Source organism: Aotus nancymaae, unplaced genomic scaffold (assembly GCF_030222135.1).
Source record: "Aotus nancymaae isolate 86718 unplaced genomic scaffold, 86718_ANA_hifiasm-v0.15.2.pri h1tg000036l, whole genome shotgun sequence".
Lineage (NCBI taxonomy): Eukaryota > Metazoa > Chordata > Mammalia > Primates > Aotidae > Aotus > Aotus nancymaae.
Window position 1 is genome coordinate 91202923 of NW_026988450.1, and position 26458 is coordinate 91229380.

General features: G+C 39.7%; 2 protein-coding genes across 2 annotated transcripts in view; both read right to left on the reverse strand.

Moving 5' to 3' along the window:
* LY6H (lymphocyte antigen 6 family member H) overlaps positions 1 to 26458 on the reverse strand; it is an 88524-nt gene that overhangs the window by 48851 nt on the left and 13215 nt on the right. The gene's annotated exons all lie outside the window — the stretch shown is intronic.
* On the reverse strand, positions 3870 to 25413 carry LOC135278067 (cyclin-Y-like protein 2). Its single transcript, XM_064384672.1, has 9 exons — positions 24809 to 25413; positions 24066 to 24100; positions 17685 to 17785; positions 14090 to 14125; positions 10877 to 10928; positions 9962 to 10081; positions 8886 to 9052; positions 6673 to 6835; positions 3870 to 5190 (listed from the first exon to the last, which is right to left on the reverse strand). The coding sequence occupies exons 1-9, from the start codon at positions 25017 to 25019 to the stop codon at positions 5080 to 5082; spliced, it is 996 nt and encodes a 331-aa protein (XP_064240742.1). The 5' UTR covers positions 25020 to 25413; the 3' UTR covers positions 3870 to 5079.

The window sequence follows — 26458 nt, forward strand, 5'->3', positions numbered from 1 at the left end:
TCGAACCCAAGGGCACAGGTGCAGGCTCTAAAATGGCCCATGGCAGCTGCCCTCAGGACCACCAGCCCTTAGCCCTGGCTCTGGGGACCATTGCCCTGCCCTGAAGATCTCGGGGGTCATATCTTCACCCTGGAGTGTCTGAGAGGTCATGATCCTGTCCTGGAGGCTTGAGGGAGGCGGTGCCTGGGTGGGAGGAGGGGGTCAGCTCCACATACAGAGCCTGCCACACCCACCTGTTGGCTGGGGGAAGTGCTGGGGGACCAGGTGTCTGCCATTTGTGGGTCCTCCTTCACACCCACGCCCCATCCCAAGTGGCAGCTCCTGTAGGGGCTGGATCAGACTCAGAAGCCTTTCCCGGGCGGGACAGAGGGAACAGCCTCTCAGCGGCGAGCACTAAATTTAGCACTAAATAGCTTTTCAAGTAACGTAGTTAGATCAGCAGATGACATGTATAGTGGATCGTGTTTCACTGTCTCCGTTGTGTTACTAAGAATGAGCATTTGATTATTTCTTCCTGGTCTCTGTCTATGTGGCTATCTTGTAAATCGATACATTTCTTTATATTCCAGGTGGATTAAACTTCTCATTTCTTTTAAGTATATCTAATTAATAATACAAGGAAGTAGGCATTCCGTTTAATAATCAAGAGCAAGGTGTACTCAAAGCATTCATTTAAAGCGTACCTGTGTGTGGAACTAATTTCAGACAATAGAAATTATTAGTTCAAATGTTTAAGAATTAGGCATAAAAAATAAATTTGAGAAATTTTGTTTCCTTGCATGTATTTTTAAACCATAAGGGTTATTTTCCATCTGATATAAAATTAGTTTATAAATCTTAATCAGTTACTAGATGTGAATTAAGTTTTATGCCATGAAAAGTTGGAGTCTCAGGGTTGCTGATTTTCTGCTAATGGGAAAAATTGAGTAAGTATTTAAAATAGTTTGCAGCCTTCTCCCACAGGAGACAAGAGAAAGATAAGTGTGATTTTAGGTCTTTCTTGTCCATTTTTGTTTTCAGTGGAGTCTTCTACTCTGTAACTTCCCCCAAGATCTGGTTCTTCCCTCCCCCTCTCCCCCCACCCAACACCCACCAGTTCACATTACTAGATGATTCTTAATTGTCAAACGAGTTAGACCTTGTATATCCTACTCCTGGGCCCTACAAGTTGCCTGTGGGGGCTTAAGACCAGGTTAATAAGTAGGAACTGAAAGTCTTCCAGATTCACAGTAGAAAATTTTATAGACATTTCTGTTAAAGAAATATATCAATTTTATGTATTTCAGTTCTGTTACTGTAAATACCTTGTTCATGTAAATACCTAAATATCTGTTCACGGATATGAGTAAGAAGAAAATCATAATACTCTTTCTAGAGGTGGGTCTTTTATATTAACAAAATTATATGAATAAAAACAGTAATTGGTTAAAACAAGATTTTATTTAACATATTTCAAAGATTTTATTTAATATATTTATTTCTGAGATGCAGTCTCACTCTGTCACCCTGGAGTGCATTGGTCCAATCTCGGCTCACTGCAACCTTTGCCTCCCGTGTTCCAGCAACTCCATCTATACTTCTGTCCATAAATCATGGGCTTCCATAACCCTCTTGCTCAAGTTTAATAATTCGATAAAACTTCTCACAGAACTGAGCAGAGAAACTTTACCTATGATTATCAGGTTTTATATAGGATACAACTCAGGAAAACCAAATAGAAAAAAAATGTATAGGACAAAGTAAAGTGGGGGAAAAGATGGGGTGGTTAGTCAATCTTGGTAAACAGCCATGGTTAAGAACTCTCCATCTTTTGTTTCTGTAAGAACAGCTTACTGCAAATAAACACCCTTTTCATAATGACTTAGATGATGCTTCCTCTTTTAGATATCACAAATCCACAAACTCTCTAAATTCTCCCTTATAAATTAATCATCTTGTCTTCAGTGTTCAGAACAAAATACTTGTTAAATACACTTTGCTCAAATTTCTCTCCTTTCCCCAGCTCCCAGAATCTGCTCTGCCTTCAGTCTGATCCAACATACAACACCCCCTTTATGCCCCTCCTAAGAACAGGCTGACTTTAGGGTGAAACATTCCCTAAGCTTGAATCTGATTTTGCCATTCTCCATTCTCCTCTCTTCCTCCCACCTTCCTTCTAATCTTGTTTGCTCCTCCATATGAAACACAGCCCTTTTCTGCCTCTTTTGAGATGCTTGCAGATCTGATGCTTGGTGCTTTCCCCATTGCAATACTCCTTTACAATAAAGTCTCTTCTTATCCACATCTGAATTTATTTGGTAGTATCTAGAAACAGCCTCAGGACAATGAGAATTACACCCTCACAGAGGACATCACCACCTGCCTCCCATCTCAACTCTCACCATGTCTGCCTGTTCACTCCCAGCTTTCCAGGGCTCTATAGCTCCCCTCAGTATAAAGGTCCTTCTATGGCGACTGTGAGCATGCTGGGACACCTGCAGGGGAGGCTCCCCAGGAAGAAATGACTGTGCTATTCATGAACTCCTTTGACAAGTCAAGTTTAGCCTTAGGCTGCAGTCTACAGGCTCAGGTCTCTGATTTCCAGTCAAGGTTATTCATTTGGTTTTAAGTTAAAAAAAAACAAAACAAAAGAAAACCTCAGTGTGTGGCAGGGCACAGTGGCTCACACCTGTAATCTCAGCAATTTGGGAGGCTGAGGCCGGCGGATCACCTGAGGTCAGAAGTTCAAGACCAGTTGACCAACATGGAGAAACCTCATCTCTACTAAAAATACAAAATTAGCTGGGCATGGTGGCACACGCCTGGAATCCCAGCTACTCGGAAGGGTGAGGCAGGAGAATCACTTGAACCCAGGAGGTGGTGGAGTTCCAGCAAAATTGATCAAACTCACTGCTTATGTTTACAGGAGTAAAGGAAAATGTAAGGTACTTAAATTTTATACTTCAAGAGAAACCAAAATATCCATCAGACAATAAACAGGTCATTTAGCTATTATTTCCATAATGACAAATAATTTATTAAGGAATCATATATTAACACTTCCAGGAATGTTGAGTTTTATCTCATAGAATTTAACATTAAGACATGCAGATAACAGGATACAGAATAGATTTTTCCACTATCACAAATACTCCACCATACAGAAAAGAGGAACTAATTTTCTTTTCATAAATCACTAATTTGTCTACCACAATTTCTTGTGGAAATGAATTTATTTCTCTGTAGCTACAAAGAAAAATCTCACCCAGTAATATTCCTGAAACTAAGCCCTGAGATTCTGCTTGAAATCATTCACAAAAAATATCGACCTCAGGTACTTATTACACATTTTTAGGAGAAGAACAAATAAAACTAAGAATTTTTTTTTTTTGGTATATTTAGTAGAGGTGGGGTTTCACTGTATTATTAGCCAGGATGATCTCGATCTCCTGTCGAGACCATCCTGGTCAACATGGTGAAACCCCGTCTCTACTAAAAATACAAAAAATTAGCTGGGCACGGCGCGTGCCTGTAATCCCAGCTACTCAGGAGGCTGAGGCAGGAGAACTGCCTGAACCCAGGAGGCGGAGGTTGCGGTGAGTGGAGATGGCGCCATTGCACTCCAGCCTGGGTAACAAGAGAGAAACGCCGTCTCAAAAAAAAAAAAAAAAAAAGACCAATTCACTTTTTCTTTCTTTCTTTTTTTTTTTTTTGAGAAGGAGTTTCGCTCTTGTTACCCAGGCTGGAGTGCAATGGCGCGATCTTGGCTCACTGCAACCTCCGCCTCCTGGGTTCACGCAATTCTCCTGCCTCAGCCTCCGCCTCCTGAGTAGCTGGGATTACAGGCAGGCGCCACTGTGCCCAGCTAATTTTTATATTTTCAGTAGAGACGGGGTTTCACCATGTTGACCAGGATGGTTTCGATCTCTTGACCTCGTGATCCACCCACCTCGGCCTCCCAATTTATGTTTTTTTGATAATATTTTCCCATCTTCCAAGCTTTATCAATAAAATTCATTGTATACTTAATAAAAATGCAAGTTGAAATAAGAAAATAAATCTTTTCAAGGTGACACAGCCAAGAGTGACACTCCTGGCTGGAATAACACGCCTGACTCCAGTGTAAGTCAGGACATCCTATTGTGGGGATCCTCTCACCCCTATTCTGCTCACCGAAGTACTCAATAACCACCTTCTTGAGAGACGCTGCACTGTGCCCCCGGGTATGCCTCAGGGCATTTTACTTCGCAGGGCCTTGCACAATCTTGCTAGGGAATCAATTTTCATTGTCTTTGGGGAGTTTTTCTCCCTTTCCAATACTGAAAAAAACCAGATGGTCGGAATTATTTCTGTCTTTCCCCTAAATATAAGCATTCAATTTGGCTGCCAGCAGTGTGTCTCCAAGAAATGGAAACTGGGGTTAGAGAAAGAAAATCTTAAGGCCACAAAGATTTAGCTTTTTAGATAAAGGGTAAAGCAGATTTATAATCACCTACCGGTAATAATGTAAAGGTTCAAGTTAATTGTCTACAAATAAAATAGCACTGGCTCAGATATGGAAGTTCTGGATTTAACAGGACAGTGCCTCCACTGCATGGGACAGGTACTACACACATACGAACATCATAAAGACTACTGAACGCCTGCATTTGAACTACTGACTTAGGATGAGCCTCATTTGGCTCGGTGACAAATGCACCTGACCAAACTCATATCGTCACTAAATCTCTCATCTACATTGTATCTATTCTGTAGATACAAAGCCCCAAAATGTACATACTATACATACAGTTGGTACCGACATGAAGGCCCATTGCTTTTTCTTTTCTTTTGGGGGCAGAAGGAGCCTTCACTTTGGAGTGGTTTCTAAAACACGGATTACATTAAAAGGGACCGAAGAGTGTAAGAGTGTGTTGTTGCCCTGACAAGGTCCCATTCTTTACTAGGAAGTATAATCTTAGTTGTCCTTGAGTTCACTTGAATTGAGGTGTTTCTTCTTTTGAAAATATTAAGTTTTCCAGTTCTTTGGCAGGAGAGGTGATATCTTCCTGTCTTTTTTGATGAGGGGTTCAGATGTTACACTACCCCTCATTTCTTCATTCAGCAGAGGATGGCCTTAGCGCGCTGAAGACCAATTAAGTCATCAGCACTGAAAGACCTAATTTTGTTAGCAGTATAGAAGAAGTTGTCTTGTTCTAGCCTTGAAAAAGCCTAAGAATGTCAAATAGAAAAGAGGTACAATTTTAAAAAGGGTTCCAACCTTTTAACAATCACCACTGATGAGAAGCCACACATGCAGACTCCTTTAGATAGTTCAGCTACAGCTACTTTGGCTGAGGTTTACACGGCCAACTTCCGGCAGCTGACTTAGGTCACCTCCTTTCAGGGCTGGAATTAGATTGCTGGAGCAAAGGGGAGCTTGCTTTATTAAGTTACTTAAAAATTGGGCTCTCAAAAATGTCACAGCATTGTGACCGGCTTCTAAGAACACTATCTGTTACCTGTGCACTTGTTCCTTAAACATAATGAACACACACTTTTGCAAGAAGTTAGTTTATCCATCTATTCAAATTCTACCCAATCTGCAGTAGTTACTATATACTCAAAGCAAATTTTAATGAGGCAGGCACGGGCCGGATTGTATTGGAACGTCAACGAAGTCTAACGACTAAAGCATCAAAAGGCACTACTTGACTTGCACTAATTATGGTAGAAAAATGTATTATTTTAAAATACCTTCAAGGTGCCACAGAACATGCCTATTTTAAAGGTTCATCCTTTTCAGCTGTGAGTAATTTTGCTGCGTACTTACCAAAAGTCACAAACCACAAATACTACTTTGTCCCATAAAAGTTATCATTTCCAGGAAAATCCCATGTACTTCCTGCATCCAGTACTTGAGCTACACACACCTCATACAGTCTAAGTGCAGGTCTCGGCTTAGGCACTAATGCTTTGGTCTACCAAACCCACGGGACTGACTGCACTGTGGTATACAAAGTAGAAAATGACAGAAATTTGCAAACTGTGCAGTAAAAAGTATTCAAGAGTGGTGAGTGCATTATGGCAAGAAATCATTTATGTATGATTATTTGCAAGGGCAAAGGTTCAAATTCATTAAGAAAGAAGTAAATTTTATTAAAACATTCTGAATTGGCCGGGTGCGGTGGCTCACGCCTGTAATCCCAGCACTTTGGGAGACCGAGGCGGGTGGATCATGAGGTCAAGAGATCAAGACCATCCTGGTCAACATGGTGAAACCCCGTCTCTACTAAAAATACAAAAAAATTAGCTGGGCATGGTGGTGCGTGCCTGTAATCCCAGCTACTCAGGAGGCTGAGGCAGGAGAATTGCCTGAACCCAGGAGGCGGAGGTTGTGGTGAGCCGGGGTTCACGCCATTGCACTCCAGCCTGGGTAACAAGAGCGAAACTCCGTCTCAAAAAAAAAAAAAAAAAAAAAATTCTGAATTATGGTCACAAAAGAGATAGTGTCTTTAATTTTCAAATAACGTGGATCCTTGTAAAAACTATAAAAGATACAGGAAATAGAATGCCAAAAGGTTAATAAGCTCTTCAGTATGTTAGTTATTTTTGAAGCTTTCCGTTTTTCTAATCACTACTTAATATGACCTAGTCACAGATGCTGGCATTGGTGTTTGACTGAAAACCCACTTAGTAACTTCGTAGCCTTACCCCCAGCTTCCATGCTCTTTCTCTCTCAAGAAGGTAAACTGGCAAACGCAGGCCACGCTCGTGTGCCAAGGCACGAAGATTGAAGTAGTATCTGCCACGAATGCTGCCAGGAACGCTGATATTACGATCAATTAGCTCCACGAAGCGCCTTTCCAACTCATTCCTGGGGAAGGAGGAACAACAAAACCAACACAAGACAATGTCAGTTCACTGGGCCATCTTCAAAAACATTATTCTCACGTAAGAACTGTGGTAAAGCCATCCCATGCTCTAGTTTATTAGAATGCATCAAAGAACTGACACTGGACAGAACCCTATTGATCAAAGAAATACAAGAAAGCGTGCAACTTTCCCAGCATTCCTTGAAAACTTAGAAATAACTTATACTGGAAAAGAAACTTGAATGTAAAAAACATGTTAATAAACTTGATTTTCCCACGTGCTTTCAAAGGCATATTCAAATGTAACATGGAGAAAAACAACGTAATCTTAAGAAACATAGCCTTCAGTTTTTTCATTTCTTTGAAAACATGAAAGGACTCAATGGAGTAAAACCCTTATAAATACAAACATGTGGTAAGGTCTTCAGCTGTTACAGTTCCACATGAAGATAAGAACTCATTTCTGAAATAAAACCTATGAATGTATAGCACGTAGAAATGCCTTCATTTACGTGATATTTGCCCAAGACTCATGATAACACACACTGCAGATACACCTTATAAATATAAGAAAGCATATAGGACTGGAACCCTAGTCAAATACCAAATACAGAGACGTTTTCAGTTTTAAGAACTTCTTCAACATTTATGTGAAAACTTCCCCTAGAGGGAAATCCTATCAATGTTTGTAAATTGGAAAGCCTGATGCAAAATGATTCTTGTATAATCTTCAAAAATGTACATAAGTAAATGTTATACTACTTCTATTTTGTTTCTCAGTGATTCTTCATTGCAAAGGGTCTTTGTACTAACATTTTGGTTACAGTTTTGCAGATACTCTTTAAAGATTACTATATGAATTTAATAGGCAGGTTTGTGGTGTTGTTGCTGTTGTCAGTTAGTAAAATTTTTCTCTATTTAAAAATATCACACTGAGCTACTACAATCGCTCCAAATTCTGTTTTGAAACAAATACAGCCTATGCACGTGGATTCCTATGCACATGTCCAAACAGGGCACAGCTGCTTGCGGTCCATTCTGCATCTAGCACAAGTTTGGGATGAGGAGAGAGGTGACAGCCTCCTCTGCACTCCTACAGCTGAACTTGGGGCTCATTCCTGAGGGTTCCATTGCACAACTCAGACTCCATGCTCACTCCCAAGGCACCAACAATAGTGATCAGATGACAGAAATGATGGATGCCATTTATTACCTGTCGCTATTATGGGACAGAAATACTCTTTACATTTCGAATGGTAGAAAGATCAGAGAGAGACATCTTGGCTAAACTAAACTCATTTCATGAAAGTACTTGTCATGGGCCTGGAGTGAGACTGAGAGCCCTCCCAAGTGCTGCTGTGGTTGCATGAGTACCCCAGGAACCTCCTGAATGTGGCGAGCATTGGGTGATGCTCCAGCAACGTTTCTCAGACTGCCTGAGGGGAACACTGGAACTTCTAACTCATCAGCCCAATGATGCGACACTCTGAAGAGGGAGAGGACGGGGCACAGGGATCTGTGGCTATTCTGTATCTCAAGGTTTCTATAAAACAGATCTTCAGATAAAAGCAGGGAGAACACCAGCAAAAGCAAGTACACAATGTATGACTCAGGGTGAAGCTACACATTTTCCCCAGTCCACAGGCCCCAGACCTGTCAATGGCCAAACAATTATTTCAAAGGCCAGACATGTGCTCCTTACAAAGAGACTGGAACTTGCAGACAGCTTGTAAAAAGCCGTAAGGATATTTACTGTACTATTATGTTCTGGCAGCACACTGGTAAGATATTTGCCAAAAACATTCACCAGAAAAATACTTTTCCATTTATGAGATTATTTACAACAGCAATTTACCAAGACCTACCAATGAACAGTGAAAAATATGAATGGTTGTTCTAAAGCTGGGGAGAAAGAGTATGTGGTATTCATGTCCATTCTTAGTATCTGCACAATGTAACCTTTACAAATATTTCTGAAAGTGTTTAAGTTTATGGGAGCAAATAAAGTACTCAAAAATGGTTACAACGTTCACAAAAACCATACAAACTCACATATCTTCAACCGTAATGCTCTCAAAGAGCCTGCAGTAGTGCTCATGGCACACAGCCACATTGTGCCCAACCCTCATGGCAAGAAGAGTGGCTCCGAAGACTATCCTCTTCCAGTTGGTTGGACAAATGTTGATACCAGCATAACTTATAAGTCTTTCGACGTACACCTGCAAAACAGAGGACCGGCCTGTGACTTAGCTGGGTTGCAGTGTTGTGATAAGAACTCTTGTGAAAAACCAGAATACTCCTGCTTTTGACCATAAAGTAAGTGCCTGTTATTCTTATGTTCTACAAAGGCTTTGCTTGACCAGGCCAAGCAAGGGACCATATCACAATCATACATCAAATATTTCTGCTACCTACTCTGCCCAGCAAGGGTAGATTAGGCACATCCAAGGAACAATGAATTGAAGGCAGCAGCTCTCAATCACGACATGCATCAGAACTGCCTGGGGATACAGTGTGGGACTCAGCTTAGATGTAGGCATCTATTCCTGCCCATCAACCAGATGGTTTTGCTACTACTCCCCATTCTAAGCCCTCCACATGCCTTGGATGTGTGCGTACTGTGTGCATGTGTGCACTCAAGTGTGGGAGGAGAAATCAGAAATCCTTCCTGCTGCCTTTCATAGCAATTGTTCTGTGATGAGAAAAGCAATGGCAACATTTTAAGCCATGAGGATGACTCAACTCCAATAGTATATTTGCTTTCATAAGTTTCTCTTAAAGTTCTGAGATAATTTCAGAAACCTACCTTTATTTAAAAACAGGACCATGCCACCCTGTTTACAAGATCAATTTCTTTTGTTTCCTTTCTTTTTTTTTTTTGGAGATGGAGTCTCTCTCTGTCACCCAGGCTGGAATACAGTGGCTTGATCTCTGGTCAAGGCAAACTCTGCCTCCTGAGTTGAAGCAATTCTCCTGCCCGAGCCTCCTGAGTACCTGGGACTACAGGGGCATGTCAGCAAGCCTGGCTAATTTTTGTATTTTTAGTAGAGACAGGGTTTAACCATGTTGGCCAGTCTGCTCTACAAGACCAATTTCTAAAGATGCTTTATAAACAGAAAATAGCTCACCAAACTTCTGATTGCCAAGTCAGCTGTTAGCCTTTTGACTTTAAATAGAGAACGAAGAAATCTGAAAATCAATCTGCGTTGAGGATCATACTGAAAGTAGACCTCCGGAAGCCGTTCTTGCTGAAAGAAGAAAAAAATGCAACGTAAGTATCCAGTGAAGAAAAAACCTAAAGTGCTCTTAAAACAGCAGTGTTCACATTTGTGCCCATCGTATCACAATAATTTTGATTAGTGAGATGTCTTTTAGATTTTACAATATGAACAGTGGAATCTTAAAACACCATAATGATTTAATACTCATCAGCATTCACTTAAAGATAATATGAGCTTAGCCTCAGAAAATTATGGTTCTTTTTTACTCTTTCCCCCACATAATTCCATCCAAATGTAAGTTACTTTTAGGCTTTAATGTCTTACTGACCATATGTCATTCTTCTCAGCAATAAACTGAGAAAACACAGTTTCCTCTAACCATGAGGCTCTAAGCCTACGCTGTTAAATACAATAATTACTAGCCACATGTGGCTATTATGTACCTGAGGAAGCACATTTTAAAATTTTTACACCATGTAAGTTGATTTAAACTGAAATTATTTTTAACTAGCTTCATAGCTTCTGTGTGAAAAGTACTTACATATTGCTTATTGCAATATGAGTATATGTGATTGTCCTTTAATTGCCTTTTTAAAAGATACATTTTCCATTATTTGGATATTATATTTACTCATACTAGCTCATGTACTGAAGAGAGCTACACATCAGTTCTTATTCCAGCCTATTCTTTTTACAGCACTTAAGATGACTAAATGCAATACAAAATGGGGAAGAGGATTTAAAGAAAGATGACTTCGAGTTCAGCATGAAACAAATGCCAGTCTATGATGCAAATACAACTTCAGTAAAAGTGCCACTTACTGTAAATGGGTGTAACCGTTCATCAAAGATGCTCAAAGTTCTATCAGCATCTCTATAAAATAAGAATGTGCATTACTTCAAAAACTGTTCAATATCTTAGTAAACTGTTTAGTGAAATAATGCCTCCTATGTGCTCTGGGGCTTATTTCAGCAAAGCAAACAGTTTTTACAAATTCTTCACCTGGATCCTGACCTGCAGAGGGTTTCCTGACTTCTTCCTCGGCACAACATGTCCTGTGCTATGAATTCTTTTTTATGATAACCAGTCAGAACTGCCTGTAAGTATTGACCCTTAACAGGCAATGACAACAAACCAAACATATTTTCACTCTTCTAACCACACACTGAAACACAAGAACATTTTACGAAGCAGTGGTGGTGGGCAATAAAGTCTTTAGAACTTTAATAAATCAAAAAGTGATTCAGATTTTCTAACTCTCTTTCTCTTTAGTTCTCTGTAGCATAGTCTCGTGATGTATTTATTTTCTGTTGTTTGAATTAAAAACTCATCTGCCTTATTTTAAAAGAGGTCAGTCTTTGACAAACTTTAAACTTCATAAAACTAATGCATTGTGCTTGTGTAATAAAACCAGTGGTTCTCCAAATGTGCTCTGTGGACCTCTGGGGATCCCCAAGACCCTTTTCCAGAAGGCCTAAGAGGTCACCTCCCTTTCCCTTTCCCTTTCCCTTTCCCTTCCCTTCCCCTTCCTTCCCCTCCCTTCCCCTCACTTCCCTTCTTTGTTTTCCTTTCTTTTTTCTTTCCTTTCCTTGTTTTGTTTTTTTTTTTGAGACAGGGTTTCACTCTTGTTGCCCAGGCGGGAGTGCAATGGTGCAATCTTGGCTCACTGAAACATCCACCTCCCAGGTTCAAGAGATTCTCCTGCCTCAGCCTCCCAAGTAGCTGGGATTACAGGCACCCACCACCATGCCCAGCTAATTTCTGTATTTTTAGTAGAAATGGGCTTTCACCATGTTAACCAGGCTGGTCTTGAACTCCTGACCTCAGGTGATCCGCCTGCCTGACCTCCTAAGGATTACAGGCCTGACCCACTGTGCCCACCCAACACTGTTCTGATAATCATACTAATTCAACCTGAGAAAGCTGATAATAACATTTTTTTAATTATGAAAGTAATACAAAGACACTGCCTGCTTTTTCATAGACACTTGCCATGACTGTATAGAAGCAAAAGTGGGTAAAACTGCTGGTTTCTCAGCCTAAATCAAGGCAGTGGTACCAATTACATTCTATGCTTTATTGTCCATTACAATTTAAAAAGATAGGCTGAAGTACTTAAGGATGTCTTTGATGAAGCAGTAAAAAATGGTGTTACTAAATCTTGACATGTAGCTTTAATATTCTGAATCAGTGGAAAGTTAACAAGAAGTGCTTCTGCTGACTGTAGTACCATTGTGTTTAAAAAAAAAAAAAAGAATTCATGATTTAATTGTGAGCTGAACAATCACTTTTTTCACAGGACACCATTTTTATTTAAAAGTACAACTGAGTCAGTGCAGCAGCTCACGCCTGTAAAATCACAACACTTTGGGAGGCTAAGGCAGGCAGATCCCTTGAGCTCCTTCAGGAGTTCAAGACCAGCCTGGGCAACATGGCAAAACTCTGTCTCTACCAAAAATACACAAAAATTAGCCAGGCGTGGTGCCACATGGCTGTGGTTCCAGCTACACAGGGGCCTGAGGTGAGAGGACTGCCTGAGCTGAGATCATGCCAGTGCATGCAGCCAAGTGACAGAGCGAGACTTGGTCTAAAAAAAAAAAGGGCAACTATCATTCTCAAAAATAAATGACATGAGGTTGTCACTTCAAGGAAAATAAGTATTTGTTCCCAATGATAAAATTTAAGCTTTCCTGAGGACTCTGAAAAACTCGTTCTTTCTACTATAGCTTGACAGCTTTTCAATATTTAAAGATATTTTAAAATAAGACTGGTGGTTAAACTAAAAGTAATTTTTGACAAAATAAAACACAAACCAACATATTCCAAATAACTAACGCCTAAGATTATAAATGCAAGTATGGGTGAAAAGAACAATTTACCGTGCAAGAAAGAGGAGTGAGTACTGATGGAATAATTTCAGTAATACGTAAAATGCCACTGTAACTAAGTTAAGAAAGTAGCACTTGTGGAGTTTTGACTTAGCATTAATGAATACCCACAACTGTCTCAGAGCTTTAAAAATACACCTTTTACCAACTACACATTTGCATGTTAGGTCATGTTATTGCCTCGTTATTTATTTATTTTTTTTAAGTTGAGACAGAGTCTCACTCTGTCACCCAGGCTGGTGTGCAATGGCACGATCTCTCTGCTCACTGCAACCTCTGCCTCCTGGGTTCAAGCGATTCTCTTGCCTCAGCCTCCGTAGCAGTTGGGACTATAGGAATGCACCACCACGCCCACCTATGTTTTTGTATTTTTAGTAGAGACGTGTTTTCTCATGGTGATCAAGCTGGTCTCAACCTCCTGTCCTCAAGTGATCCGCCTGCCTCGGCCTCCAAAAGTGCTGGGATTACAGGCATGTGCCACCATGCCTAGCCATCTTAAAGTAAATTCTTTAAAGCAAATGGCAAAGAAAGAGCTAGAAAACCCAGCTTTGTTCTACTAAGCTCCACATTAGAGATTTTCAACAATAGAAATACCTGACACACTTTTTACTCAACTTTCCGCTGAAAAAAGTTATTTTTTCTTTTTTTTTAATTTCCAGTTTCCTGATACATGAGAAAAAAGTTATTTTTTCATTAAAAAATTTATGTTAACAATATTGTTCTCAAAGAATACTTTCTGTTGGCAAAACTTGGGTCATGGGTTACTACTGACATCTAGTTGGTACAGGCCATCAATGCTGCTAAGCTTTCTGCAAAGCACAGGACAAAGCATTATTTAGCTCATAATATCAACAGTGGTAAGGCTGTGAAATCTCAGCTAAAAATAGATTTGGAAAACAAATCTCAATTTTATAGTTCTACAACAGTAAATACCAATATAATCAATATAAACACATACTCTTTGAGATTCCCAATCATTTAAGATTTAAGAGAGTCTTAAGGTCCAAAGAAAACACAAATAATTTGCCTCGATATTTTAGTCGGCACAATACAGCTTATGATGTCTAGACCTGTGACCTAACACTGAGCTTGACAGCTTGCAAAGTAATTAGCTAGAATAACAAGACAGGTTTTTAAAAAGCTCACCTTTGCTTGATATGATAATATATCTGCAAGGCCACACTGTGGAAGGAAAAACATTCATCAAAATAGATGTTATCACTGGTTAGGCCTGAAGACATATTTTTAAAAGGGTGCAGAGGAAACTCTCCTAGTGGCCCTGAAATTAAAATCTTCTGGTTCAGAACAGTACCATAAGGGCACTTTCTTGTTTTCATTTCTTGGCTTTCAGCAAAAACGTGAGAACCAAAATGCAAAGCAATATGCTGTCAGAAGACGTGTTTCTATTGATTATTATAATACATAAATAATAACATATTTCCCTTATATGCTCTTCTATCCACAAAACCTTTCATCGCGTGCAATTTATTTTATGTATGTATTTATTTTTTGACCCAGAGTCTCACTCTGTTGCCCAGACTGATCTTGGCTCACCACAACCTCCACCTCCAGGGTTCAAGCAATTCTCATGCCTCAGCCTCCCAAGTAGCTGAGACTACAGGTTTCCACCACTATGCCCGGATAATTTTTATATTTTTAGTAGGGACAGGGTTTCACCATGATGGTCAGGTTGGTCTCAAACTCCTGGCCTCAACTGATCACCCTGCCTCAGCTTCCCAAATTGCTGGGATTATAGGCATGAGCCGCCACACCCAGCCTCATGCAATTTATATCTCTGTGTACATATGCTTAAATTTCAGCCACACAGTAGTGGTGTTTTTTTTTTAAGATGTTAGGCCCTGCATTTTAGTTTAGTTCACTATCTCCTACCCACCCATTTCTTTATTATGATTTCCCTAAAAATGTTTCACATAATGAAAGTGCTTTCTAACAAATAAAAGTTGTTTGAAATCTCTGTTACAAAATTATTAGAAAATAGATTAGTGAACATAAGCTCACATGACATCAGTGATAGGTACAGCAATCCTAAAATAAGCAGTGCTAACAAGGTAGTGTGTAATATCAGTGGCAGGTACCTTCAGTTAGCTTAACTGAAATATTTATGAACAGATACAACTCTTCAGATATATGTAACTGTATTTCTAAGTTACCCACAGATGCTGTGTATCACAAAACAAGAGCATCTCTTAGATAAGTTATGTGCTTCCATTTGCCCTCAGCATATAGAATGAGGCTCAAAATAACTGAGGGAAGGCAAATCTCAATTTTAGTCATAGGTCTGTATAATATTAGCACTTTTCAAAAAGCCTGCAACATTAGCATTTAAGCATTTAAAACTACTTCAAGTAGTTTTCATCTCTGAAATCATTTTTTATTTTTGGAGACGGAGTCTTGCACCTTCACCCAGGCTGGAGTGCAACGGCGGAATCTCAGCTCACTGCAACCTCTGACTCCTGGGTTCATGAGATTCTCCTGACTCAGCCTCCTGAGTAGCTGAAATTACAGGCGTTTGTCACCACGCCCAGCTAATTTTTTGTATTTTTAGTAGAGACAGGGTTTCACTATGTTGGCCAGACTGGTCTCCAACTCCTGACTTCATGATCCACCCACCTTGGCCTCCCAAAGTGCTGGGATTACAGGTATAAGACACCGCACCCGGCCTTGAAATAATTTTACAATCACAGAATGTGAAGGTATATGCTGGAAAGGACCAATGACCATACATGACATTTAATCAAACACTCATTTCACAGATCAGGGAAATAGATCTTAAAAAACTGACGTGCCCAAGGTCCCACCAAATAGGAGCAGTTTCTCATCCTAAACTCAAATTAGGCAGTGGCTCTCAAATTTTGCTGCACATTAAAATCACCTGAGAAGCTTCAACAATTGCCTCATTTGAAACATGAGATGTTTTGATTTAATTAGCATTGGATATAACTTTGGACATCGTGGGTTGTTGTTAAAAGTTTCCCAGGTGATTTCAATGCATAGGAAAATTTGGAATGATTGAGTTGGGGTGCAAATCAGAATCTTATGGCATACTTTTTCTTTACATGAAGATGCCTCACATAGATCCCTATTTTCCTAAAAGGCTTCTCAGTGCCTAGAGATAGAGGGAAAGTGGAGATGGGAAGATGCATGTGTTTGCAGACACGTATTTTGAAGAAAAACTTTGCAAAAGTGATCCCAGTGAGTTCCATCTATCCCATTGATAACAGTGCACTACTAACTCATGATATTTTCCAAAATCTTTTCTTGAAGCCAATCTGCCCTATTAATTTGCTCAATAAACCTATATTTCACCAATAGCAAATATTCTAAAAAAAAATTTTAACTTGCTGATGGCAAGTTAAAACTTACTTTACTTTTGAAAGTAGACTTCTAAAAATTAGAATAATGAGGGAAAAAGCATGAAATTTCTTTGAGCAAGATTAACCTTAAAAGCTACTTTTGAATGGTAGGCTAACACATCAAAATCTTTTGAATTCAAAAGAAACCAGGGACTCGTGATGTGGTGATCCCAGCACTTTGGAAGGCCGAGGTGGGTGGATCACCTGAGGTCGGGAGTTCGAGACGAGCCTGACCAACATGGAGAAACTCTGTCTCTACTAAAAAAAATAATAATAATACAAAATCAGCCAGGCATGGTGGTGCATGCCTGTAATCTCAGCTACTCAGGAGGCTGAGGCAGGAGAAACGCTTGAACATGGGAGATTGCAGTGAGCTGAGGTAGCGCCATTGCACTCCACCCTAGGCAACAAGAGCAAAACTCCGTCTCAAAAATAAATAATAAATAAAAAGACTGACTAGACTTGGCTGACTACAGACATTTAGTGATTACTCAATAGGTCCCAAAGCTCAGAACCTGAGACAGAGTTTGAGTCCAGTTTTTGCTGAAACACAATTTCATCTCAACTATTGTTATAAGGGAGAGAGGAAAGTGGCATTATTACAAGTGTAAACTTGCAATTTTTAATTAAAGTAAAAGTTACTGACAATCAAATTAGCTAAAAAGGCTAGTGCATTCTAAACAAAATTGTTTATAAGCTAAGTAGTTATGTTTCTAGAATTAAAAGTAAAATTAAAAATAAAGACATTAATATTCTAAATTAGCACTTTCCAAACTCTGTTCTAAAAATCAACACTCATGACCCAAGGAGATGATAATAATGTACACTGGACAGCCCCTGTGGTGTTGGTGTTGGTGGCTGTTCCTTTTAAAATAAACTTCATCTCAGGGTGCTCTCAAAGTGCATCTTTGTGGCCCATGAGGTGCTCATGCACAATGGGAGAAATTCAAATGCAGATACACTGTGGTGCCAGAAGAGAAAAAGCTATTCCTTCCTCCAAGACTAATGTCCAAAGTAGTACATGTTGATTTAGGCCTGCAACTTATTAAACAAACTAATTCTTCACACACAAAAAAAATTCAATAAAGGGAACCTATCCTTCTCACTGCACTCAACATTGCCTTAAGGTTTAATAAAGGCATCAAATAAATAGCTACACTTTTTCTGAAATTTCTTACTTGCTAACTGATTTTTCCTTCCACCACGATGTCCGAGATTAAAAGAGAAATTGATATTTAATATTTAGAATCTGGATATCAATATATAGTTGACTCCAATTTCTTGAAAGTGATTGAAGAGGACAACCAAATGGCTGAAATAATTTTAGAATAAAGGAGTCTGTCCCTTGGCAGTACAGTTGTACTCACGAGTTTACTGTCAGTGAAGGATGAGGGCAGCTGGCTGTGCTGTCATCAATGAATATGGTGGAGCATGAACTATATAATTGCGGTAAATGCCCAGTAGATACCTGAAGAGGAAGGGAAGTATATGGTAAACTTATCAAAGTGTATTTTTTTCTCAGTTAAAATGTCAAATGACAAAGCACTAAGATATTCCTTACACTCCATAAACCGCCTGAGTGTGGTATCGTGTGCACTCTACAGAAAACCCGTTGGAGGCTGTTAACTTCCAGAGATGATGTTTGAGATATGGATTATAAAATGCTCCTCTTAATATGGTACCTGTCACCAAACCTAACAAGGATTTTATGAATAAGATTTCACTGTTTTCAGCAGCTGAGAATTTCTACTATTTACTTACTACAATAAAATGTAACCTATTAAATAATACTGGTACAGGAGCATTTCATTGCAATGAATATAAAACTAATGCATTTACTGAGTTACTAGTCCTAAATGTATTATTTCAGGTGATAATTGTGACAAAATAGGTGTTTCAGATTCAGAGGCTCTGTGTGCCAGGGCTGCTGGGCTACCAAGTGAGGAAGCCATAGGTTCCTCTAGTCCTGTTTTCTTATGTGGAGGATAAAAAAAGTATCACTTAAATATTCTCTCACACCCTGAAAACAGATGACAACTTAAAAATTTAACTTTTCCTTCATGTTTAAATGAGACTGCCATCACATGACTCAAATGAGACTCCCAGAAAACTTACCATTCATTTCAAAACTTGATTAATTTCATTCTATAAATCATGTGACCTGCACCTAGGCATTTTCCTGCTATACCCCTGCTCTCTGCCTACTGCCTTTCTCTTTCCTGGTTTCAGCAAACTTGACTCCATCTACCCTCTTGGATCGATCTCTTTGACAGCAGCCACACCAAAAACGGTTTCTTTGCACACTGATTAGTCAAATTCACCACTGATTACAAGATACTAAAATTTTTTTATTTGCATACGTTTTAGAGGGAACAGGTGGCATTTGGTTACAAAAGCAAGTTCTTCAGTGATGATCTGTGAGATTTTGGTGTACCCATCACCCGAGCAAGGAAATACTGGCAAAATATTCCCCTCATGAGAAAGTATGCCACTCCATAAGAGTAAGGGAAGGTTCTTACTCTTCCTATCTCTAGCTGCTGAGCACAGAATTTTGAATAAATCAAAAACTTCGACAAGTGTCTGACAAATTCATTCAGTCTTACTACATTTAATTACACCAAAAACACTACTAACAGTTTACTGTTTATAGGTATTATTTAAGGTAATCACAAAAAGAAACAAATCATCTAACTTCAGTCAGCATAAATCAGAGTGTGAAATTTTATGATCTTTAACAAGAAATAGAAGGGGTTACATAGAAGTTTAGTAACAAAAACTAGAAAATGATGACACCTGTAATTTAGTAAGTCAAACCAAAGGCTTACCATCAAAGGTCCAGTATCCATTGGATGCCGATGCCCAGCCACTGACTTCTTCCACTGTACCCGCTCCCTCTGATTTTAACCCATGAAAAATACTAAGGTTGTTTTCCTTGTCAAGGTCTTTCACCTCCTCGGTTAGGTCCTTTCCTAAGTATTTTATTTTACTTTTGCAGCTATTATAAAAGGGGCTGAGTTCTTGGTCTGATTCTCAGCGTGGTTGCTGTTAGGGTATAACAGAGCTACTGATTTGTGTACGTTAATTTCATCTCCTGAAACTTTGTTAAATTCATGTATCAGTTCCAGGAGCTTTTTGGAGGAGTCGTCAGGGTTTTCTAGGTATACAATCATATCATCGACAAACAGCAACAGTTTGAATTCCTATTTACTGATGTGGATGCCCTTTCTTTCTTTCTCTTGTGTGACTGCTCTGTCTAGGTCTTCCAGTATTACAGTGAACAGAAGTGGTGAGAGAGTGGGGCATCCTTGTCTTGTTCCAGTTCTCAAGGGGAATGCATTCAACTTTTCCCCATTCAGTATTATGTTGGCTGTGGATTTCTCATAGATGGCTTTTATTACATTGAGCTATGATCCTTGTATGCCAATTTTGCTGAGAGTTTTAATCATAAAAGGAGGCTAGATTTTGTCAAATGCTTTTTCTGCATCTATTGAGACAATCACGTGATTTTTGTTTTGAATTCTGTTTATGTGGCGTATCACATTTATTGACCTGTGTATGTTAAATCATGCTTGCATCCCTTGTATAGAACCCATTTCATCATGGTGGATTATCTTTTTCACATGCTGGTGGGAACTACAAACATTGCTGAATGAAATCACGGACACAAACAAATGGAAAGACATACCATGCTCATGAATGGATAGAATGCATATTGTGAAAATGACCATACTGCCAAAAGCAATCTACAAATTCAATGAAATTCCCATCAAAATACCACCATCCTTCTTCACAGAACTAGGAAAAAAAAAAAAAAAATCCTAAACTCATATGGGACCAAACAAGACCCCACATAGCCAAAACAAAATTATGCAAAAACAACAAATCTCGAGGCATCACCTAACCTGATTTCAAACTATACTATTAAACGCCATAGTCACCAAAACAGCATGGAACTGGTATAAAAGCAGGCACATACACCAATGAAACAGAACAGAGAACCCAGAAATTAACCCAAATACCTATAGCCAACTGATCTTCAACAAAGCCAACTAAAACATTAAGTGAAACAAGTAAACCTTAGTCAACCAATGGTGCTGGGATCACTGGCAAGCCACATGCAGGAGAATGAAACTGGATCCTCAACTCTCACCTTACACAAAAATCAACTCCAGCTGGATCAAGGACATAAATCTATGACCTAAAACCACAGAAATTCTAGATGATAACATTGGAAATACCCTTCTTGACCCTGGCTTAGGCAAAGACTTCATCGCCAAGAATTCAAAAGCAAATGCAACAAAAATGAACAAGTGAGACTTAACTAAAGAGCTTCTGCACAGGGAAAGGAACAATCAGTAGAGTAAACAGACAACCCACAGAGTGGGAGAAAGTCTTCCCAGTCTATACATCTGACCAAGGGCTATTATCCAGAATCTACAAGGAACTCCAGCAAATTACAATTGACAAATTACAATTACAAAATATGGAACCAGCCCAAATGCCCATCAATCAACAAGTGAATAAAGAAACTGTGATATACATATACATACATACATATATATATATATTTATGATGGAATACCACTCAGCCATAATATTGAATACATTCATGGCATTCCATTCCCAGCAACCTGGATAAAACTGGAGACTGTTATTCTAAGTGAAGTCACTCAGGAATGGAAAACTAAACATTGCATGTTCTCATTCATATGTGGGAGCTAAGCGATGATGATGCAAAGGCATAAGAATGATACAGTGGACTTTGGAGACTCAGGGAAACTCTGGGAAAGGGGTGGGGGATAAAAGGCTACAAATCAGGTTCAGTGGATACTGCTCAGGTGATGGATGCACCAAAATCTCACAAATCATCACTAAAGAGCTTACTCAGGTAACCAAATACCACCTGTTCCTCCAAAAAGAAGTGAAAAATAAACAAACTACAGCATTCTTCTCAGCAAACATAAAAAAAATAAAATAAAAGCTAACGGTTATATTTTTTTCTCTGCTTTTTGGCAGAACAAATTTCAGGTATGTTTTTAAACAATTAGTAACTCTTTTCCTTTTTCTGAGATAGGGTCTCACTTTGTTGCCCAGGCTGGAGGGCAGTGGTGCAATGATCGCTAACTGCAGCCTCAAACTCCTGAGCTCAAGCAATCCTTTGCCTCAGCCACCTCAGTAGGTAAAACTAAAGGCATAAGCCACCATGCCTGGCTAATTTCTTAGTTCACCTTTTTGAGGAGATGAGCTCTTGCTATGCCGACCAGGCTAAAAATAAACAAATCTTAATTAACTGAAATATTTCTAACACAGTGAGCATTCATGAAAACAGCTCCATCTATGTTGTCAAGTAATGGGATAATATGACAGTGTATAAAGTTTGAATGAAAATATTAAACAAGGCTTTAGAAGAAAACTGTAATATGCTTATTATAGATACATCACTCAAGAATTGTCTTGGTAAATATCATTAATGATATTGAAATTAAACTTTGATTTACACTGAAATATAGGTCTTAAAAAAATAAGAAAAAAGAAAAACAGAAAAACAAAGTGACTGGAACAGAAGTGAGCAGTTTGTCTTGCAGAGCTAAAGGCAGGCTGTGAATTTCAAGGCAAACAGCACTTTGAAAAGTAGGGTGAAATATAAAAAGGAGGGCAAAAGCCATCAAGGTCAGTTGAAAATCTGTGATTAGAGCCCCAAGTCCACCTGTTCTCCCATCTGATAAGAAACTTAGATGTGTGTTCCCTGAATACACCAAAGCTGAGAATTTCTGCCTCACGGCTACCATGGCCTAAACCTGAGATAGAAACAAAACTGTACACCAAAAATGGAACTCCAACTTTCTTCCCTAACTCTGCTTTTGGAAAGCAAGTAGCCACGCTTTTACTTCCCAGGCAGAAACTTGGGAGATCCTTCTCAAGAAACTGAACTGTCTCGAATAAAAAGATCCCCAGATAATACACTGAGGTCCCCCAAATGAAAAGCTAGTTTGGCTTCCAAAACCTCACACTGGTGCCATCAGTTAACACAAGTCATGCTTTCAAATCAAGTAAGCCAGGGACCACCACACATTGGAGAAAAGCCTCCAACAAGAGAGACTGAAATAACAACAAAAAAAAAATTTCACGGGACCAGTCAAAATCAGGAGCAAAACTTTAGAAAAATCTTAAAACACCCTAAAAACTATAAAAATTCAATAGACATAGTAGAGGATAAACTCACAGAATATCCCAGAAGTAGAATAAAAAGACAAACTGAAAAAAACAGAAGGGGAAATATTTAAAACCAATGCAGACATACTCTCTAAGCAGTCTAGTGTCTCAGTAACAAGACTGCCCGAAACAAAGTAACAGAGAACATAAAAACATTCTCCGAAAGAGACAGTCTGCAGACTTAGTAGCCTCAATAAAATGAAAAGATTCCCCACCAAGATGTTATTATGAAATTTTGGAATCTCAGAGACAGGAAAGCTCCTAAACAGCTTCAACAGATACATAAAACACAGTTAGAAACAATGTATCACGTGACGGCAACAGATTCAAGAACAACACTGTGATGAGAGCACAATTGCAGAATATTTTCAGAAGCGTAACATTTAGATTCAACCTAGAAGTTGACGCTGTATCAAGAAGGAAGGATTTTAAGACTGGCCAGATCTCTAAACATCTCTGTCCGGGAAAACGTGCTCAAGTACAACTAGAAAGGATAACAGGACAGAAGAAAACACAGAATCTAGGACTCAGGCGATCCCACACAAGCCGGCAGTTATGTGAGACCAAAAAGACTTTAAAGAGATAGCACAGAAAAGCAGACATCGAGCCTATCTAGGGAAAGCCGCTCTATATTGAACTAGAATGACAAAAGGCCAAAGACAGTTGCCCACCCCCTACCAAAAAAAAAAAAAGAGGAACAGATATGTTTTAGCAGATGGAAAATATATTTGAAAGGCATGTGATAAATGCTACAGCACTTGGGCGAGAAAACAGCTGGTAGAAAACAGGCCAATGAATATAGTCAGAAAATTAGCTTCATGCTAAAAAATAATGGATGTGAAATGTCAATTATATGTAAAATATAATTTAATCATAATGATTAAAATTATTTAACAAAGTGACAGACCACCCTGAGGCTACTTACTGCTGGATAAACCAGCATAGGCTAGGAAAAAAGAGATGATCCAGAAGAAGTGCAGAAGTGCTCAAATTTCAAAACTGTTTCAGAGAACAAACGAAGGAACATGTAATGCAGAGACACAGTGAAAACACCATATGATTTAGCCGTGAATAATATTTGGATAGACACAATCGTGTCAATGTTACTGACTGAATTAAAAAGCGTGCTACAATTGAAAGAAACAGAGGGAGAAAAATAAGGTCATGGCTAGCAAGGAAGATATGCTTTCACCTGCTGTGACAGAGGGTCAACAGACCATACTGACAATTAACTTAGCTCTTCTATTTTTGTTATTTCATGAAAGATAAGATTAAATATTTAAAGCAGATCTTGATAGCACAACAAGACTACTGAAATTTAACTTAAATGTCAGAAGTCCTTAAAAGGTGGGCACACTAAGCTCAAGACTTTCCTGGATAAATTGGATACAAATCAAGAGATTCCTTTAAATTTAAAGGAATTAAACCCAATTAATAATAAATAAAGGAATATAAACCCAATTCTAATTTAAACGAATCCAGAGATACTTTTACATCAAACTGTCAATCTCTCACCTTTATTAGTGTGTACTTACATGGTTTGCATAGCTGCTTTGTCTTTTTTCGTGCACTAAGAATGAAAAAATAAACTGGTCACTTCTCACACAAATAATATAAAGTAAAAGTAGTTGTTAGCATCTTACTGACTACTCCCATATGAAATGAGATAAAATTCCATTTCAAAAAATGATTTTCGACAATTTATAATTTAAACTATCTGGCATGATAAATCTCCTAAAGTAAAACCTAAAAACTTCGATTTACTTTTTAACCTAGTTTACTTTTTGTTTTTGTTACATATGAATGAAACAATACTCATGTACAAAAGAAAAGGGCAAAAAATTAGGCCAGATGAAACATTTAGCTAATAAAAAAGTTTACCTGCTGCATATATGAGCCACGATCCATTAGTATTCTCCCATTTTGCATTTACACATAGCTTAATTACTAAAGAAGACTTATCAAAGAGCCACAGGATAATAAATAGAGCTACAGACAAGAGCCATGAATAAATGCTCCCACGCCAGCCTGGGAGAATGAGATGAGGGAGGAAGAACTGGGCATTTGGGAGGGGAGGAGAAAAGAAACTGAGTGGACTCTGTGGAGAAAGACTAAGCGGTGGGAATGGGAATGCAAGGCAGAGCCAGCCTTTGTTCCTGGCCAGCCCTGGGAAAGCTGGCTACAAGCAGAAAGGAGCTTTAAGTGGGGATGCCTCCCAGGGGACCCTGGGGACAGCAGCAGCCAGAGTTGTGCCAAGGGCACAGGTTCCCCTCCTTACCTTCAGGCATCTCCCGGTCATGGACGTGGTGCACGTGGAGGTCCTTGCCAGCTTCAAAAGTCACTTCAGCAGGGGCTACAATGGGACTCACTGGTGCTCCTGCCATCCTGTCCCCAGCTGCTGCCCTATAGATCTTAGACTTACGGCGAGAAACTGGCCCCCGGTGCTGGTCCACCTTGGGGCGCACACAACAGCTCAGTATATTCCCCATGAGCACCTCTACTCCTGTCTGCCACCACCTGTGCTTCTGCTCACAGTGGTGGCCACACACTCCCGCTGCCCTAGGCTGAGGCTATGCCGCACTTGCAGAGATGGTATCGCCCGCTGCTCGCCTGCCCACCCCACAGCCTGGCCCCAGCTGGGACTCGGGCCAAGGCCTGCCCCTGCCACCTCCTCTGAGTTGACCTGTCTAGGAAGGTGAAGACCAGCCGGCTTATTTAATAGGTTGTGAACCCAACGAGCGCTGAGAGACCGCAACAACTGCCTGAAGAGAGTAAAGACAGAGGAGCTCCTCCTCCTTCTGCAGTTACCTACAGACTGAAGCCCACTGGCCCAGGTCGGAACCCAGGCACGTGACTCACAATGCCCCACCCTAACTGCCTACCCTCCCCCGCATGCCCCACCCTAACTGCCTACCCTCCCCAACAGCTCGGAATGCCCGTGCCTGGGCTGCCCCACCCTGTGGCTTAGGATGCTGCTGCTCTCCTGGCTCCTCATATAGTGCCAGTGGGACTGAGGTTTTCATTCATCACCAGATTCCTGAGCTTTTTAGTCCTAAGAAAAGCACACAGTGGTTTGTTACTGGAAGCCATCTTACCCTATGAGTTCTGTATGAAGCCTCAGTCAGTAGAGTGGGTCCCATTAGCAACCAAGTTAGACAACTTGTATTTTGCTCATTGAATGTAGATACATGTGAATTGTTGATTGTGTTTGTAATGAGATGCTCCTCTCCTGTCTTCCAATGAGTGGTAGTTTTTGTCTGCAACTTGACCACAGCAATCCCTGGCACCCAAGCTCTACTCTCACTGAAGCATTATGGCTGTGTGTTTTGAATGACGCCTTAGGACCCAATCTGCCTCCGCCTCCTTCTCCATGAAATAGAAATCTAACTTGTCCTTCCAAGCTCTGAAATGCTGAAACTTATCCACTCCCTTTTCCCCGCTCTGTTTCTTCCTTCCATGGCAGGGACTTTCAGATTTTCTTTATTTTACTAACAAAGCACTAACCATGACTTTGTCATACAAAATCAAGAGCCATCAAGTTGGGTACCACAGTCCTAACTCAATAAAGATGAATACTCAACATCTGGCAGGCAGTATGTACCTGACAGTGTCCCCACTGTGCTCTGCTCTGCTCATTTAACCCTCAGAAACAATCTCATTTTACAGATTTTACAGAAGAAGTGGAGATGGGAAAGGTAAGTAACCTCCCCAAGGTCACATGACTGCTCAGGGTGGGACTATGATTTGATCCCAGGTAGTCTGAATTCCCCAAATCCTCAAGTATGATTATCAGAAAGGGTATTAGTCCATTTTCACACTGATTCTGAGAAATACCTGAGGTTAGGTAATTTATGAAAGGAAGAAAAAGTTTAACTGACTCATAGTTCCACATGGCTGGGGAGGCCTCAGGAAACTTACAATCACAGCA